This window comes from Trematomus bernacchii, unplaced genomic scaffold, assembly GCF_902827165.1.
Source record: "Trematomus bernacchii unplaced genomic scaffold, fTreBer1.1, whole genome shotgun sequence".
Classification (NCBI taxonomy): domain Eukaryota; kingdom Metazoa; phylum Chordata; class Actinopteri; order Perciformes; family Nototheniidae; genus Trematomus; species Trematomus bernacchii.
The window spans coordinates 9,264,572-9,284,733 of NW_022987720.1; the positions used below are offsets into that span (position 1 = coordinate 9,264,572).

The 20,162-nt window shown below is 41.1% G+C and overlaps 1 protein-coding gene across 1 annotated transcript; it reads right to left on the reverse strand.

The window, feature by feature from the left end:
• Positions 1-17,698: 17,698 nt before the first annotated feature.
• nog1 (noggin 1) lies at positions 17,699-18,727 on the reverse strand. Its single transcript, XM_034143763.1, has one exon. It carries the CDS (start codon positions 18,725-18,727, stop codon positions 18,059-18,061), a length of 669 nt encoding a protein of 222 aa, XP_033999654.1. The 3' UTR covers positions 17,699-18,058.
• Positions 18,728-20,162: the final 1,435 nt, after the last annotated feature.

Genomic DNA, 20,162 nt, shown 5'->3' on the forward strand with positions numbered 1-20,162 from the left:
CAGTATGAACAGTGTGACAGTGTAATCCCCCCCCCCAACCACACACACACACACACACACACACACACACACACACACACACACACACACACACACACACACACACACACACACACACACACACACACACACACACACACACACACACACACACACACACACACACACACACACACACACACACACACACACACACACACACACACACACACACACACACACACACACACACACACACACACACACACACACACACACACACACACACACACACACACACACACACACACACACACACACACACACACACACACCACCCAGCCCAGCCCAGCCCAGCCCAGCCCTGACTTCAGCCTGGGGTTGGAAATGAGCCTAAACCCCCTCCTCACCCCCAGCGCCGATGCACCAACCCCGATCCCCGGCACCCCCCCACACCCACACCTGACTCCTGGCAAAATAAGCCAGACTCCAATCCATCTTCCATCGCAATAACACACACCCCAAACCATGTTGTTTTGAAGAGCATTCAGCAAGTTCATCTCTGGGGATGTTTTTGTTTTTTCCCCTGGACGCCTTATTGTTTTAGCAACACAAGATGTCGTAAATCAATCAGCTCTTAGCTTAACTCCGGTCTTTGTTTAAACGCCAAAAATAAGCTTTTTCCATGAGGCATTGTTGAAAGTAAGCAATTGATATGAAGGATGAAACCAGAGGGGTGATTAGGGACGTTGGGAACTTATTTTTTCACCTACCTTTTCATTTGCAGAAAAGATTTGCAGGGTAAGAATAATACTACAAAATATAGAAAATGGTCAGAAAATGTATTCTATTCAGAAAAGTACACAGTAGGGCTTCTAATAACAGTTATATTGTGTCCTTTATTGCTTTATGAGGCTCCATAACAACACCAAACACACTTTTTTTCCCCCACTACTATTATTCTCCAGGCTCCAGGCTGGATGTTGACTATTATGGGTATTTAAAGACGAAAACTGATATTGATATTTCATTTTCTCTGTTTGTGTTTGCGTTTGGCCTCCTCTCTACCTTGAGGATTGTAACCAAACGGGGCTGGTGGAGTTTAAAAAACGCCTGGGATGGTTGCTATTCGATTTCAAAGGGAATGTTTAGAAACCTGATCCGACCCTCCAGCGAGCATACCTTCTACACCCACGTCTCCCTCGCCCCTCATTCTAAATCACTCCACTAGAGCAGTGTAAACAAACTTCAGTTTGCTCTCTGATATTGAGAGGTTAAGACAAGCGGCAATCCTCCACTATGACAACACGGCCTCAGACAGACGATGTCATCTGTCTTACCTCACTCTCCATCCATCACTTCGCCGGAGTCGACATGTCTGACAGTCCCACTCTCGCTTTTCTCGCTGGCACAGGCCTCTCCACATCTGTCACATTTTCCTCCAAGCTTACTTTTATTACACCAGATGAACCGCCTTCTTCCCTCTGAATTCACGGACACCTGAAGGGCAAGCAGGCAGAGAAAACCTATTGATTAGTCATGGTATCTGATGTCATCCTGGCTCCATAAACACTTTTTCAACTGCTACCCAGCTACCTGTAAAACGTGAGAGAGCAATGTTGGAGCCACTCTTATATATACCTATATAAGGTATATTTATTAGGGCTGTCAGTCGATTAAAATATTTAATCGCGATTAAACGCATGATTGTCCATAGTTAATCGCGATTAATCGCAAATTAATCGCACATTTTTTATCTGTTCTAAATGTACCTTAGAGGGATATTTTTCAAGTTTTTAATACTCTTATCAACATATGAGTGGACAACTATGCTTTATATGTTTGTTTATTATCATTTGAACAATGACAAATATTCTCATGAATATTAAACACAACAACCTCTGAACATTACAAATATTCGCCTCAATTCAACCTAGAACCTCTCTCATACAATAATACAATACTGTGTGTGTGTGTGTGTGTGTGTGTGTGTGTGTGTGTGTGTGTGTGTGTGTGTGTGTGTGTGTGTGTGTGTGTGTGTGTGTGTGTGTGTGTGTGTGTGTGTGTGTGTGTGTGTGTGTGTGTGTGTGTGTGTGTGTGTGTGTGTGTGTGTGTGTGTGTTCAAGGCAGCTCAAGGCATATATGCCTGTGTGTATGAGCTGTGTTGCGCGCACTATCCGTGCTGAGTGTGCTGTCTGGCTACCTGCATAAAGTCAAGTGCTCGGCGCAGTTGTCGGCGAAATGTCGCTCCTCTGTTTTCATTGAAACAGCTCCTTATATCCGTTAGCTCAGCTAGCTAGCACCAGATGCTAACAACAACACGTAAGGTGTGCTTCGCTCGCGCCACACATACACACACCCTCCCGGTCCTCCCGATGGCCAGTCCGGGCCTGCCGGTGAGCGTGGAAGTGTGGTCTGCCACAAGCGGGCAGCAGGAGCGGGGCTGTCAGCATCAGCTTGTAGATGGTATTTTAAACTCGATGCGCTCTGAAACTACGGCGGCCGAGGACAAAAAATACACATGCGTTAATCGCGTTAAAATAATTAGTGGCGTTAATTTTTTTTTGCGTTAACGCGTTATTAACGCGTTAACTTGACAGCCCTAATATTTATACGTTTCTGTTTTCAAAATACCAAACAGATCATGCATTTTAGCCATGCCTCATTTCGCTCTATGTGCTGTTTGCTGTCTACGGGGCTGATTCTGTGAGCTGCAGCTGACCACGCCCCCCTGCAGGAGAGGGGAGCCGTGCTCTGATCAAGTCAAGAGGGGGAGAAAAAAAGATCTCCGTCCTCCGTGATTTATTATATTATTATAGGCCTATAGAGTCGTTATTCATTTGTTTTAAAGCTCAATAAATAACAAAGAAGACCTTTGACCGGCACTTTTCCAATTTTGTCCGGAAGATTTAAACTTTAACGGACATCTTGACCGGCGAAAGAAACTGAAACTGAAACTCTGCCGCACGGTCCCCTCGTTCCTTGGAAGAGGCGGAGAGGTGGGTGTTTGTCATCTGCTGGTGGACTAACCGGAGAGAATTACAGTGCTTGCCTCGACGGGGAGGGATTGCATTGAATTAAAGCAGCAGGAGCAAACGCTTGCCTCGGGGAGGGATTGCATTGAATTAAAGCAGCGGGAGCAAACGCTTGCCTCGGGGAGGGAGAAAAAAATCCACAGCGGAGAATAAACAGAAGGGTAACCATCGTAACTATGGGCGGGAAGTCTTCTTCGCTGCTTTTGTGGCAGACTACAGCGCCACTTACAGGCCTGGCATATGTACTACAGCGTCTCCAGCGCTTTCGAGCGGCAATGGCCGGCCGTGGCCCAACCCCACATTCCCCTGATAGGTGGAGAGTTGGCCCAATAGCCGTAGCGCCACTTTACTGACGTCAGTAAAGTGTTCAAATCTGGATCAGTTTTTATCAGATCCGTTGCAGCCCCTTTTTTAGAGATTTGGGTATGGAGGAAAATAGAGAGGGTTGTGTTTTCTGACACTTGGTGAGTTCCCTGGAACACCGGGGACACATATTCATGTATAAAAGTGCATTTTGCATGATAGGTCCCATTTAACATAACAAATGTAATTATAATGTAACTGAATGACTGCATGAGTAAGGAATGACAATATAAGGACATTTATTAATTGGGTGGTTCTGCGAATAAAGCTTCCATGTAACAAATGATAAAGTTAACATTTTACAATTCAATATATTGAGTGATGTTAATGTTTGATCCTACAAAAGCAGAAAATAATCAACAAATGAGAATTAAATAGTTAATAATAATAATTTAGAACTGAAGCAAAAAGGTTGGTGATTGATATTATCAACGGTTTCTGCTTTAGTCAGGTTCATGAAGAGGCTATTAAAAGGGTGAGCTATTTAAAAGTGAATACAAGTTTAAGTTAAGTCTTCTTCGAATAATGAGCAGGACAACCCTAGATAAATTATACATTTTACATATTAAAAGAACACAACTTTGAATGACAGTTTTACTTCCTCCACTCATGGTCAGTCAAATTTGGGATAACCACAATTGACTTTTTGCTAAGAATGAAGCATATTATAAATAAAAAAAGTGTGTAAGGGAAAGAACTGACCAGGAAAATATGAATTGATGAATATAATAACACTATCTTTTTTAAAGTAAAAATATCAATATCCGTAGCCTAGTAGACAGTAAATCTTCTGTCGGAGAAGCCCATACATTTTACAAAATGTGAGTCTTGGTCAGGTGGTAAGATGACTACTGTCTATCTAACATACTGTTAGAAAAAGTAGCAACAGGGCCTAATGTTTTGTAAATGGCAACAAGCAGTTGCAAAACATTAAAACAGATGTGTATCCGGATGACATCATAGTGTTTAAAGATAAAACATTTGAGGACCTAAAACTGAGCCTTGAGGCACACCGTATGAGGTGTCATAGTTAAAAAACACATTTTCAGTTAAGTATTAAATACCTATTTTTAATTTAATGTATTTAGTAGATCTTTGGAGTGACATGTATCATTAAATATCAAACAGTACCACTAAGTAGACTTTTTAGCACCCAAATAATGTGTTCCTGTTGATTGGAAAAAAAGCATGATTTTAAAGTGCGATATAGATAAGAAAGGAGAATATATGGAAACCAGTGGTTTGTCACTGCGAATGAACCTTCCATAGTCATCGACTCAATGTTAATATGAAATATTGATTAATTCAGAACTCAGTTACATCAACTGACATAAATTGACTTTTGTGTTCTTCATTGTATGAACCATGCATTTTCATTACACACACTATTGACATGACTCTTAATGTTGGTTAGTACAACACTGAAATATTGACCAATAATAAATGGACTGCCATGATGATTTATGACCTAATTCATGAAAACAAAACCAATACCCATCAGCCTCTGCTGTAGTTTGTGTTTAATGTTATAAAGCAAATGTTAGCATGCTGACACGCTCAACTGGTCTGGCTCTTCCGACGTCTTACATAATTATGTGTTGCCTTATAACACTAAAATACAATTTGGTAAAACACTGCTACAAAATAACAGAAAGAACAAGAGAAAGTAAAATATAACCGAAGGGAGTACCACAAAGAGTCTGAGGAGTTTTTGTATTATCTTTTTTGGACAAGAAGACCCATTTCTCTTCCAGCAAGCAGTTTATTTTAACCCCCACAGGGCAGGAACAAGGAGGAATCTCCCTCTGCTGTGAAACTAAGGTAACAAAGTCAAACTGTATCTAGCAGACAGAAGGTGCCAGCGGGAAGTTTGCCCCTCTGATCTTTGCATAATCTGCTCTGGGGAAGACACAGCTTCTCTCCTTACCACCTTCAAAGGCTCCTCTCCTTAACTCTCAGCCTCACATCCTAATCCGATTGAGGGGGAGAGAAAATATTGACCATTTCACAGGACAAAGCAGTGTAAATATTTAAAACCACTACTATGATACACTTGTGGAAATGGGGCACAAATACTGACTATTTAGCCAAATATTTTAGAAACAATTTAACTATTTATTTCAATGTAAATGACTTAAGTTACAGGTTCATTTAATGTCTAGTTGTTCCTTTTGAACATAGACAAACAAGGTAAAAAATGATATTTACACAGGACTTCAAGCTTTGACATTCCTGAATACGCCATTCATTTCCACCAAAACTGGGGTCCTTTGGTCAAACCACATAAAACTCCATAAAGCCAGTGGCACCATGAGAGGCACGCTGATAAATCAGCAGCAGGGCCACAAACAAGGCCCGGTGCCGGCGGACCTGTGTGCAACAGGACAACTCTATCGGTGAATTTCACAGGTCATTACTCTGGCTCCAGCCATCGCAGCCTCCAGTGGCTCTGGAGACGGGCAGCTTTTTTCTCAGAGACAACAGCTTACTGGGCTTTGTGCTAGCTAAACAAGCGTGTCTGTCTCACAGCAGTAGATTAATGTCTAGATAGAGGGTTTGCTCCTCAGGGAGACCTGTAGAGGAGCCATCCTTCAACCTTTGGAGGCCATTACACAATAACAAAATAACAAAATCTGAGTGAGGGGCTCATTGAATGAACCCTGTCCTCCGAGGCTACAGAGAGAGCCGGCAAGGAGAAAAAGGTATTGGAATTAAGTTGAATTTCCTTAAAACGTATAAACAGTTCTGCAGGATCAAACAGAGCTGAAAGATGATGAATGAAAATAATAAGAAACTGGAAAAGTATAAAAACAGAACAACTAATGCTGCAACTAAGGATTATTTAATGATTGATCAGTCTGTCAAATATGTTCTCGACTATTCATTAAACAGTTTTGTCATTTGCCCTTTTAAAAAAATGGAATTTCCTTATTCGACAAGCATTCCAAAACTCGCTGAAACTAGAGAATGGTTGGCCTTTTTGGGTAAAAATGTACAAGATTATCAAAAGAATAGTGCCAATTAATTCTTAGCCCATAGACTAATGGATTAATCATTGCAGCTCTGCAGCAGCCTCCTCTCCTTGCTTTGTGGGCCATCACGCAGCTTTAAGAGCGTTTTCATTGAGTGTCATCTGTGAGAAGGTTTGTGTGGTAAACACACAAGCCCTCGACACTTCACATGAATGACAGTAAACAACACAGGATCTGTGGCTGGGGCCCCCCCACCCTCCACCCCTGAGGAGAAAGGGCTCACACAAACACGGCATCTGACTGGCTCTTAATTTGTTTAAAGCAGCCCATTCAAACAGGGTCATCAACAGAGAGAAAATCTCGTTTCCAAGGCTGTCGCCATGGCTTGGCCGTGTTGTTTGGGAGGGGAGATCAGGACGCCGCTGACGACTCAGCTGACTTCCAGCATACACAGCTTCACAGAGGCGCCAGGTTGTAATTAACACTTTGCAGATTACGTTTACAGGACCAACATGGTCTGCCTGAGTTTTATTACCGCCTGGGTTGTACTTCAGCCCTCCGGGGATACAAAACACTCTCTGTTTGACGTTGGCCTGTCCTGTGTGAGAACGTTTGACAGGTTTAGATCGCGGTGAGAGTCTTCTGGCTGTTCACTGTTGCTCACAGATAATGAGATATCTCCGCTTGCTTCTGCCAGTTTTCCAGCTATGACTGCACGAAGACACAAGCCGTTGTCTGACAATATTAATCTATTTCTGTCCCCCTATCTGCAGCTTTCATTTATTTATTTGAGCTCACGCTGTTGGTCTAACGGTCTTATTAGGGGAGCAGTGAAACTAATCCATTTCTTGGCAGCAGGCGGCAGACAGCTGGGCAGTGAGGAGTCGCAACAAAGTGGCTGATATAATTGCGGTGTAATCATTTTCATGCAGCTCCTCTGCTTCTTCTGAGACCGCAAGCGGTGCTTCAGGTTAACATGCTATGGTAATAAAGCAGCCATTGAAGGGCCCATGACCTCAGAATGTGAGAGCCATTCAGCTTTCATCAGTTCATGCCATTTAGTGCAGAAGGAATTGTCTTTAAACACACAGGCATGCAGTGTATTTATAAAAAAGAAATGGAAACACTTTAGCTTGAGGTACAACTATTAACCAATCACTTGTTGATTATAAGCATGCATATAATTTCGCCTCTTTGTTAATAATTATAAAGCACTTGATAATGCCTGCATAAAGACTGCATTCTACCATTAACTTGATATGTACTGTATCTTGATATCAAATGTTACCAAACAAATAGATATAAATGTAACATGATTAAAAACAACTAATGTCTGAGATACAAACAACTTTTTTAGGATCCACTGTTTTGAGGGCATGATATACCATGATTCATTTTGGTTGGATCTAAATATATCAGATTAAAGCTTAGCTAATGTCCTGTGCTAATACTAGCCCGAGTTAACATGCTGAACAATTGTTTTTTTCCATCATGGCAGTTTGCATGCTGCATCTATCATCACCGATACTGGCAGTAACATTTGCAAGCTATGGAAAACATCTGCACACATCTGTACCACTAGATGGCACATATCCACTGAAATACTTCAATGAAGCAGCAGCTGTCATTTGTATTCCTTCAATGAAAATGCAAATATGATGGCTTCCTGTTGTGTCAGAAAAAAAGATAGGACTTTGCTCCGGCTAAGAAGAAGTAAATTAATCAATTAAACCCAAAACAAGACATGCTTCAAATACAGACTCCACATGCAGCAAATTATCACTAAAGCCCCATAAACAACTAACTGTGGCAACTACTACGGAGAGAGTTCATTATAGATCGGAACACAGAGAGGTGTCAGTCTCCACGGAAAAAGCCTGGCTTTCCCATTTATCTCCAGAAACCACATTCGTGTCTTAAACACTTCACACTGAATTAAACTGAAGTGGAAATCCACTCTCCAGACTAGCAGCACTTCTTTCCACTCCATGGCTGCCTGGGTGATAAATCTGTACTCTTCCAAACTCTGTCGCCTGCTTCCCTTGTTCCTCTCTTTTATAAGCGTTCTTCTCCTCTCTCTGATCAGGCACCAGTTGGTTGCTTTGCTCGCAAAAAAGGCTGAAGGTTCAGATCTGCATTGCAATTGAGGCGGGCCAAAAAATAGGTACCTAACATTTCTAAATGAGTCTAATTGAAAAGCAAAATGTTTTACAATTGACTTGATACGTTTTGGTTCGGGTCCGGTTCCTGTTCACACTGACTTTTTACAAACTAACCAATATAAATGAAGTGTGAAGTTTTACAGGTTTACCATTAGCTAGGTCATTGGACAGTTCTGGTGATCATACCATTTCATCAAAATCGACGTGGGAAAATCCAATTTCGTGGACAGACAGAAGTTTACGCAGCACTTCAATGTCTCTGTTTGTGTTTGTTTTTTGGTGTCACAAAGTGCTATCACAGAAATAACAATTAATATTATTAGACTGCAAATCCACCGCATGTTATGAATAATGACGAACAGGTAGAGACAGGAAGAGAAGGAGGCGTCTAATTACTTAGGTGCGTAGGGTTATTACTGTGTGCTGTCTCACACTTTTTAATGAGCTTCATTGATACAAGCACAGCAGTTTTTGATCTATTAGAAAAAATGTAATTAACCACTACTTAGGGAGTGTGTTGCTGTCGTGAAGTAGCGTTGGATCATGTGAGTTACAATTGGTTCCCCCGTTTAGGATTACTTCAGTGTTCAGGAGGTTTTTACCGAAAGCGGTCCACAACCACAATGCTGACGCATGCTCAAAGTCCATTGGATATAACCTTGATTCAAATGAAAGATTTCTCTGAGTCTCTAAATATTTTTGGGAAACTTTTTGGATTATCACATAACTCAACAAAACATATAACATACGTTTTTATATATTTTTGTTCAGAAATGTTACATATTATACTTGTATTCAGGGAGAATGTGCAAACATGTTAACTTGGTTACAAAATGAATTACATGACCTAATACAGATCCATTATAAGATCGGATTCTGAACTGATTTCTTTATGATAACCATGTTGTTGGCACGAGTCACAGCATATTGGAAAATGCAGTAAAAATGCGGAGCTGGAGACGGTAGAAGATTAGCTGGTTTTAGCATAAAGACTGGAAACATGGTGAAACAGTTAGCCAGGTTCTTTTCAAAGTAAATAACACATCTTGCCAACAACTAAAGCTCACTAATAACGTGTTGTAGCTTGTTGGTTTAACTCCAAAACAGAAACCTAAAAATGTGTGGTTTTAGGAGGTATTACGTGCTTGAACTATTTTGTGACAAGTGATCAAAATTAAAATGCCATGTACTGCAAGCATATAACCCTGCAGGTCAAAGGTGATATACTGTTTTAGGCAGTTTTCCTTTTCAACAAGTATGATGAAGATAAGTATATTTGCAAGAGACAAACACGCTGACATATCACTGCTGAGTTCTGGGATTATGCATTAGGTAGGCACCCAGTGTTTCCATGAAACCTACAGTATTTATGTGACATGTTTGTGCAGCACCTTGACAGAAGGCAATTATATCAGCAACGCACAGGCGTGTTAATGAGGGTGCTGTGTCATCAGGATGGAGACATGAAGTTGTTTTAGTCTCCGTTGCTGGTGCTGGAGGGCTTTGCTCCTGATAACCTTTACGTTACACTAACTTTCGGTAACCCTGCATTTGAGTAAGGCTGCCAAAACTGTCATTTCAGCTAAACTCTGGCTTATATTCACGTTCTCTTTTAAAGTTTCTGCTCAACTTAAGATAATTCTCTTTTGACTTTCCTCTTTCCCTCCTCAAGTTTTTTTGTTACAGCATTGCCTCTTGCCCCTCCAGCCAAATAGCACTGAGTTTGGCCTGGTGTCCTTCATTGGCCAACAGTAGTCTTTCAGCATCATGAAGTGTGCCAGAAACCTTAGCTGATCACTTAGGCATAATGTGATATACACGCTAGCAAGAGACCCAATCAGGCACTGCTTCTACTCTGTGCTAAAGTTTAGGAAAGGAAAAACATTACTAAATGCTTCAGACCTTCATAAACCATTCATCTTGATGCAGAGTTCACCTGTAGATATTACCATGCTTATTATACGATATTACCAGGCTTTTATGTTGCTTTTCAGGTTTCTTTCTCCCTGATATCTTTGTTTGTTTTTGTGTTGGTTACATAGTGAGCATATATATATGTCAGCCAAAATAATGCCAACTTAATAGAAGTTGTTGTTGCATTAATATCAAATGATACAAGATTATGGAAAACATCTTTTAACCCTTAGTGACTAAATGATTCTGACCATTAATATCATATCAGCTAGTAAACTTGAAAATTCATAATTCAGCACAACTATAGGGAAGAGAGCTCTCCAAACCTACATATTGAGCATGTGGCAATCAAGAAATAATGAATAATCCTAATGATGATTCAATCATGATTAAACATCTTTATCTGTGCTGGTTTGTATCACTTTGCACCATACATTTTCCAATAACGCTCTGTTGGCTTGGAATTAATTTTGAATGATATTTTAGGTATCAGAGCAGCAGCCCTTGGTAATACTTTCTGGAGTTATTCCACGTAAGAGGCTAAATCAAAAAGGGGTGTACCTGGAAACAATTTGCAGGAATCCTTAGGAACATCTGAGAAACAGAGATGATCTCTTCTGATCAAACCACAGCGAAATGATAAGAGAGTATAAATAAATATCCTTTAGGAGGCGTGTGTAGTTGGGCAAGATGACAGCATGATGACAGCACTTGGGAATGGGTGAACCTGAATTTGCTCGAGGTGCCAGTGGGGGGGTGCTTCGGAGAAACAGGGAGACACGGGAGAGGAATGATGGACGGCTCACACGCCAGCCATTGTGAGAAAATTATAGCAAGGTGCCGCCAACTGAGGCAGTGTGGCGGCCAGCCAAAGCCCCGGGAGAACAAAGAGTCAGGATCCCCTGCCCGCAGAGCCCCAAACCTTCATATTTACATGTGACGCTCAAGAGTTAATTGCAGTGAATTCCTGCGCTGGGTGCAAAGTGGGGGCCGTTGTTGCTTTATTTTACATAACAAACACACTGTTTCTACTCATTCCTCTCTGTTTCCAAGGAACATGAACCAAAGATGCAACCGGGGATTAAGATCTTACAAATCAGCTTAAGAGACAAAACTCTTCATCCAAAATTAATAAACTAGTAAATGCTGCTTGTTTTTATGTGGTTTAGGGGTTGGAGAAGTAAAAGCTGTTTTTGAAGATTTATCGCAAAGACAATCATGGTGAATCCACGGTGAGAACAAATGGAGGCAGTACTGTAGGTTAATACTTGCTAATATTTTGGTTATTTTGTCTGTGTTATCACGGAGCTTTCTTCTTATTAACTGCATTGGTGGCTCCCTGAGGAAAACATGAAAGCTCAACACATTCCTCCGGTTACCCCGTGTGTTTGGGAAAAGATTTGTATTTGATATAGCTTCTCGGGAAAATGTTCATGTGTGCGCTTTCTGCTGCGGGAAAGCTCAGAGGCCCCTTTAACAAACCAGACCTCATCCTCACAGTAGTTGGTGGACAAAAGCCAAAATGTGTCAGGGTTGCTACAGTTCCTGATCTTTGGTAAACGAACAGTGCCCTCTCGACTCTGTAGACTTGGCGGAGCTGGCCCGTGCACATCAAAGTAGGGTCTGACCTTGCATACCAGATGAGGTTTGGATTAACGAGCTCTGGACATCAAACAGCAGGATCCCTCCCCACAAGTCATCAAACCCCGCTCCATGAAATTTACAGCGGACCAAAAATGCTGGAAATATCAACATCAACCTTGCCACGCATCGTAGTTTGAAGATCGTGACCAGGACGGGGAGCAGCAGCAGCAGAGAGGATATTTCAAAAGCCCTCCAATTATCTGATGTGTGGGAGAGCACAATGAACTGGGCCGCATGCCAAACAGCATCCTTTACCAAACAAATAAAACTTCTGACAGGACGTGTCTGCCGTTCAGAGGACTGCACACCAACAAACTGCTCACGCGGGGCGGTGATAAATGCTTCTCATAATCAGTGCTCACTGATTTATGTAACTTCTTTTAACAAATTACAGTCATAAAATGTCTTGTGTGTTCACTCTGGAGCAGTTTTAAACAATATATTATAAGAGGATTACGAGAATCACTTGTATTTTTACAAAGCCACAGTGATTCATATATTAAAAAGGTACTAATTTGGGATTTTAGCCTTTGCATATCAATTACATGCACAAAAACATACCACACTACAGGAAAGAGAAAACCGCATAAAGCATAATAGGGCCCCTTTAAGTTTCAGTTTACAGTTATTTAGGCTGCTGTATTGGCAACTCATTGTGGAAGATTTGGTATTTTCTCACCACAAGGCAAAGTGCAGTGCCTTGCTTTGAAGACCGTGAAGCCTTTCATACAGCTGATCTATCTCATTGGTTGGCTATGAAAGGTCAGCAGCAATCAATTTGACATCATTTGAAACGCTGTGCTATTTGGCAAGTTCAAGCAGAGCTTCCCCCTAGTAGGATGGCTCCGCGCTCTCCATACGAAAACAACGGCAAAGCCAGCACAGAGCGTCTTTACCGCTAATCATGCAAAGGCAGCCTCAAACATGCTAGTGAATGGCTTGCTCAGTCAGCGGATAAGGATTGCAAAAAAAACGAAATCAACAATCACAAAACGGCATACTAAAAACAATAGCTTCAGGTAATGGTCAAAAAGGAATTTGAAGAGAAAAAAAGATACTTGTCAGTATGTGCTTGGTCACAGATCTGACAAAAATGTCAGTTAAACCGAAACTACCATTGGAATTGTGCTTGTTGCTACTAGCAACAGAAGACCTAACTGAAACCAACTGCCAGTGGCACACACAAAAAGTTCATATATAGGAAGTTCATATATAGGAAGTATAGGAAAACTAACATAAAGGTCTTTCTATTTGATCATAAACTAAAATATTGGAGGAAAAAATGAGGCGTCAGGTTTATATCTGAGGTGTGTGAACCACATAACAGCTGTTCCCTGTTCCACAACACCTGTCTTCATTCAGGGATGCTTCCCTGAGGCCTCTGCTGCAGCCACAGCTGGACAGCAGCTACTTTATATTTGATCATATTGACAGATGTAGGCAGACAAATCACTCAGGTCATTAAAGCAGGGTTTGTCTTCACTGACATATACTAATGAAATGCAAGTTACCATCACTCAGAAAGGTTTATGACAGATCTTAGTTCTCTAAATGAAAACCGAATAAAAAAGGTTTCATTACCAGGAGTCACGAGGGTGACACATTCTTCTTTTTGTGCAGGCTTGGTCAGTATCTCTATTCATTTATCTCAAAAATATAAAGGCAGGAATACAAACTTTTCAAATGTGTGCTTCATTTGAGGCAAGAATATTTTGGAAACGATCCACAGTTTAATGAACCAAAGTAACCATGCATATAAAAGACTATTAAATTACAATATAAAACATTTTAAAAAGTGGGATAAATAAGTTTAAAGCAGGTATTATGGGCTGTATTTACCACTTAAAGCTGTGGATATACATAATATTTGTTAGTAATCCCAAATGAAGTTCTTGAAAAAAATACATTTTGAAAATTAATCTTGTGTTGAATGTAGAATTTTGTCATGTCTTTTTAAGTTCAAATGATTTCTCTTGCATGAAATGTGTTTCTCTGTCCGGTCAGATCTCTCTCTGGGCTGCCAGCGTTGTGAAGATCAAAAGGTATTTGTTTAGCTTTCATCATTTTATTATAGAGTTGTGGTACAGTGGTGAACATGTATTCAGTTCGTTCCGACCTGATCGTTACAGTACATCCTTTCATGTGCTCAGCTTTTAACGGCATTATTTGAAATTTGTCATTTTCGGGGAATAAACAACCCCTTAGCTCTGACTTTTACAAACTTAGCTGGCGTGCTTTTTGCATTCGTGATGAAGGTGCCACAGAGGCTACCTTTGGACTATTAACGAGCCAGACTGAGTTATTTTAAAACTAATTGTATCATCTGTAATGAAAAATGAACAACTCATGTTTGATATTGTTGGCCTTGCTCACAAGGAGAAGTTTGCTTTGATCAGGAAAATATCTGAGCCCTGTAGGAGAATTTAATCAGCAACAAGGTTTTGGCTTCAGAATATCTCCAAAGAAAAAAAGAAAGTTGATTAGGCTGCGGAGGGAGGGAGTAGAGGAGCAATAAAATGAGCCCATTCCCAGAGAGATCATTAAGTAAATGGATTACTGGCGGCTAAAAGCATTACATTGCTGTGCATCTGAGCTACAGGGATGTGCGGACAGCCGAGCCTCGCCGAGCGCCACGCTGAGCGGGCGACGCTGAGAGCTGAGAGCGGCTCAGGAGTGACGAAGGGCATTAGCAGCCCTGCATCCTGCAGTCTGCAGCTGGTATTAGCAGGCACCAAGCGCTCTGTCAACACGTATTACTACACACACAAATCATCTGACCGGCGTCAGCACTTTGCCTGCGCTTACAGCAGGAAACCTGAGGGAGAGATGGATAGAAATTACTATTTGGTTGTAAAAAAAAGAAAAATGTACAGTGAGATGACAGGGACATGGAAATACACTCAGCAGGACACTAAAGACAAAACAGGTTGAAATATAATAGATAGCAAGAAAGTATGTCTAATGTCCAAAGATTTTTCTGTAGCTTTCTTCACTTTGTGTACCTTTTTGTTATAGGGTTGTGGTCAAAATATATTAGTGAATATCTATTCAGAGCATTACAGCTCATCCTTTTTGGGGCGTCAGTTGCTCAGTCTGTAGGGACTTGGCTTGGGAACTGAAGGGTTGCCGGTTCAAATCCTGATCAGAACAACATTTTGGAGTGTGGACTAGTAGCTCCACCTCGGTGGTGTCCTTGAGCAAGGCACGAAACCCCCAACTGCTCCCTGGTGCCGGACAACCTGGCAGCCTCTTCGCTCTGGCACCTCTCTATAAGAATGCATGTGTTTGTGCATATCTGTAATCAGACCTAATCTCCATAGGTCCTATGCATGTGTGTATTTGTAATCTGATAATACAATAACAGAGTGGAAAACTTAATTTCCATCTTATCCTTTCAGTTGCTCAACTTTTAACAGTTTTATTTGAAATGCGTCATTTTCATGGAATAAACATCCCAATCGTTTGACCAGTGTCAGCACCAATGGCGAGAAGGATAGAATATTTGAAGAGGAATAACTTTAGTTTCTCAGAGGTTTTAGAAAGGCAGCATCTTTACCATGTGGTTGGAAAAATAATAAATATTGAAATATTATCAGTGAGGTGACAGGGGAATGGTAATAGATTAGGCAGAAGACCAACATAACAGACAGAATAAGGTTGAAATATAATAGAAAGTGGTGGGAAAGTTTATATGATGTGTGTTTTTAGGGGCAGCTGTTAACAGCCTAGCCTTTAATCCCTTAACGCCCTCCTGACTATGACACATAAACCTGAAATAGGTGGATATCCACACAGCTTGTCAACTGCAAAGCCTGACCATCATGAGCTTTGTGCAGCAGGACAAACAGAAAAGACAAGAGGATCACTGTCAAACAATGCGGATCCAACACACACACTCTTACATGAAAGGCTATTTATTATTGTTAGTTTAAGCTGTATAGTGGAGATCATCGCCCTTACGCCGCTATCCGGTGACAAGTACAGGGGATTTGTCTGTCGCATGTGTACGTGCAGAGGGCTCTGAGGCTAAGGAGCATCATTACGGGGCTAAACACAAGTGAAACAAAACACAGGCTTTCTGGTGCCCCACAGTCTACCCCACTGAGCAGTGGCAGAACAGAGGGAGGGGGGGCTGTGTTTAGGCAGTGTGAGGGGGAAGCTGCTACGCAAAAATCAGAAGCTTAACGCAACTTATTTATTGAAAAATATTCTTTTTACTTCTCATATTCTACATGACCAACCAGTGGCTCCATCTTTATAAACTCATGGTTCAAACACACAGGGCTTTAGATTATGGGAACATTTGCAATATTTCCTTTTGATGTGGCTGTGAAGCTGTTAATGATGTTTTTTTGTTTTCTTCTAAATGTAAAAAGAAAGTAGAGTTTGAGAGTGCAAGAGATTAACTGGCATCATCAGATCCAGTAGTCAGTAGTAGTTATGGTGGTAGTAAAATGAGAAGGAAGGTGCACGCCTGCCAAATATGAAGCAATCACAGATTACACAGTGGTGGAAGAAATATTTAGATCTCTGACTTCAGCAAAAGTAGCAGAGACACACTGTTAAAGTACACAATAACTATTATTAATGGTTTAAACGCAAAACGTTGTACCTTCTTTATTTCAGAAAATACTGCACTTCTTACTATCTAACAGCTATAGTTACTGAATTATATTTTACTTCATCTATTTGAACACTAATAACACATGCTACTTAATAAAACAGGATGCACTGTAGGATCTAAAACAGTATATAAAGTAGTTAAGCTCCACCTCTATCACATTTTATGAGCATACTTTTAATCTGTTTTATGGAGTTCTTGCTTTTTTGTCACTATTTTATTTTACTTTTTTGCTGCTAAGTGCTCATTGTTTTAATGTGTTTCTCAATGTCACTTTCATGTACCACCGATCCATCCTTTAATCAATTACCTTTGAATTTCTCTAGGTGTATTTAACTGCAGTTTTCCTACAAAGACCCCGGGGTGTTAATCTGTATTTGAATAGCGCTGTAGACCGTTTCTCCATGATTGATTTATATGAAAGAAAATAACCTGTAATCTATTATATTTCAATGGTGGAAGATATTCAGTAAAACGCTCCTTGCTGGAGTATAAGCTTTTTTTCTTCAGCTGGGCTCCTGCTGGGCTTCAAATAGAGAGGAGGGGTTGTGCAGATGAAAGAATGAGAGCTGTTAGCAGCTGCTGATTCCTTCAATCACTGAATCCCTGCCCCTGCCTTTATCAGCATGTAATGGCTCTGATGTATGACTGACGCTTTTATAGTGATTAGATAGTGTTGGTTAACCAGAAGAGAACTAGTGACCACATGTGGTGAAGAAATCAAACATTGATATTGCATTATAAATCCAATATCTACAAGAAACCTTTTTTCTATTACTGGTGGTGCCACATACATTCATTGAAACAAAGTAAAGTATACCGTGGGTCAGAATATAAGTGCATGATTGAAAAAAGTAGGTGATGCGTAAAATGGTGTTAGTGTGAGAACTTTACATTGTGCACAATGTGGCAGGTGACTTAAAGGTGTCCACTCATTCAGGATGGTTGGAATTGACAGAAAGAAGAGACAGAATAAAATAATTTTAAAGTCATTTCAGTGTCGTTTTATTGTACGAATATAAAGAATAAATAGCACATTTCCTTAATTTACAGGATAAAACAAGTCACCGATACCCGGCTGTATCAATAATCCACGTTAAACTCTGAGGTCGATCTGCTTCATCCAAATATGGAAAAACAGCACGTGGCTCTATGCGCCATATCTCCATAAATACAAAATATATAACCATTATTCTCCACAAATAAAGTAGGCTCTGGTTACAAATAATACTGACTTTGTACAGGGAGCTATATATAACTGCATGGCACCGCATATACAGAAAATACATTCCTACACTCGGTAGTGCACGTGAAAAAAGAATCACAAAAATAATGAGCTTATAATTTATAATTCAGAGTCTTTGTGTATTAACTGGAACAGGAGCATTTGCAGTCTGTGATGATCGGGTACTGCACCGGTATCCAGGCGCATTTCAGCCCCCCTTTCCTCTGCACGCATCTCCATCTCAGTATCGTCAGGTGGGTCGAGTTCGCGGGTTTACACACCATGCCCTCCGGAACCGAACACGACCTTTTGCTGAGGCAGCTGCCCACCCGCACGAACCGCGGCCAGAACCTGTTCCCCAGGTCGGTCCACGTGTACAGGACCGGGCAGAAGGAGTACGCCCACAGCCACTGCTGCAGCCGCCGCTTCAGTTTCTTACTGGGCTTGTGCTTCTTCCCGAACTGCACATCGAAATCCAGCGCTCTGATTTCTTTCGGCAGTACTCCACCGGGCTTTTGGAAATCATAGTCATCGAGCTCATCGTTCCCGGTGTATTTGTCGTCCACGGGCGGCAAAACGGACAAATAGCGGCTGTCAAAGTCCCCAAGCACGCTCTTCAGCTCGGTCTCGTTAAGGTCCCGCTCCCTGGGATCGAACACCGGGTCCGGGTCCTCTTTTAATTCCACTAGCGGCAGACTGTCACTCGGGATGGGGCGCAGAAGTAAGTAGTGCTGACAAGTCCCCCTGTCCATCAGCAGTCCGAGGGACAGCACCAGAAGATACATGGCTACACACTGCTGAGTCTGATCCATGGCAGAAACCTCCAGTGGTGGGATCAACGCGCACTGGGAGAAGCTAATGGGACACTTTCTTGTGCGCAATTACGCGTGAGCCGTATCCAAAATTGCGTCTCGAGTGTCCCTTAAAAAACACAGTTTCCCATGATGAAAATCCGTTTCAGAAATGTTCAACCAAAATTATTTTTTATGACAAAGTGCGTGACAGAATTCTCGCCTCATGATCCGTGCGCGCGGCATGATGCTCCACTTGTCTCCTCTACAGAAAAGCACTGAGTGCACCTCCGTTATATCCTCCTCACGGAGCGTGACGTAACTCGCGTGCCCCCTCTTTGAATGTGGGTTTGTTGTCTAGGAGGAGATCCCCAATACCTCCTTCTTCCACCGCACTGAGGGGGGTGGTGGTGGTGGTGGTGGATGGGGGGGCGGGGGTATGCAGGGAGAGGAGACGCCCCCTGTCGGTTTTCCAGACATCCTTAAATCAGTCTCACAGTGGGAATGATTGTTGAAGTCTCTCATCTGGAGAATCCTTCTGCTGGAGCTGCAGAGCACCCAAAGGTCCCAGCGCAGTCTGAAGCCTCCCAGAACATTCTGAACTTTTTTGAAATAACCAGGAACATTAATTTATAAAGTTCTTAGGTACAACTTTGAGGAATTTTAAATCCCATTTCATGTTACTTTATATATTAAAATGCTACACTGCATTTAGTTCCTACTTTTACTTTAATAAAAGGATCAAAATATTTCTCTGACCACTTCAAAATCAGTTGTTCAATGGTTCTGCTTCAGCACAGAATTAATGACGCAACGATATCAAGTTTTTCCGGTTTAACTGAGAACCTTTCAGGTGTATTTAAAGTCAAATTGTACCTGGCGAACACAGACCTAATCAAAAGCATGGGTCAACTAAACCACTTGATGCCTATCTGATGTAAATGTGTCTTTCAATGCAGGTTGCAATAAAGAGTAAAATAATATGTAAACTATTAGTACCATATTCATTTGGACATTATGGTGACCTATGTCCCTATGGCCAAACATCACTTTATAATAAATACACTTCCAGTATATTACACTTACTTTAGAAGAGCTCAAAAATGGCTATGCCTGTTCAGACATTTATTGTTTAATAAGTTAGAAATATATCCTCAATAAGTTAATTCATCCAGAGATCTTATAATTCTTTAAGCATTAAATAAGCTTTCAGTCTTTGGGATGAATGCTGCGCAGCCAAATATTGTTCAAAACTACAAAATCTTATAAAAAGATTCTAGTAGAGATTTCAAAGTCTATAAAGATACAAAATGAGGCAGATAGAATATTGTGTACATAGATTTTCCAGGATGTAAAAAAATGAGTCTTGGTATTGAGGAACATCTTGATATAGAATCTATGTGTTATAGTGGCAATAACTACATTATAATTCTGTAAAGATTATGTAACTTTGTTA

Bases quoted from the DNA above. Each gene is read 5' to 3' on its own strand.
- nog1 (XM_034143763.1), bottom strand. From the start codon at position 18,727: ATGGATCAGACTCAGCAGTGTGTAGCCATGTATCTTCTGGTGCTGTCC.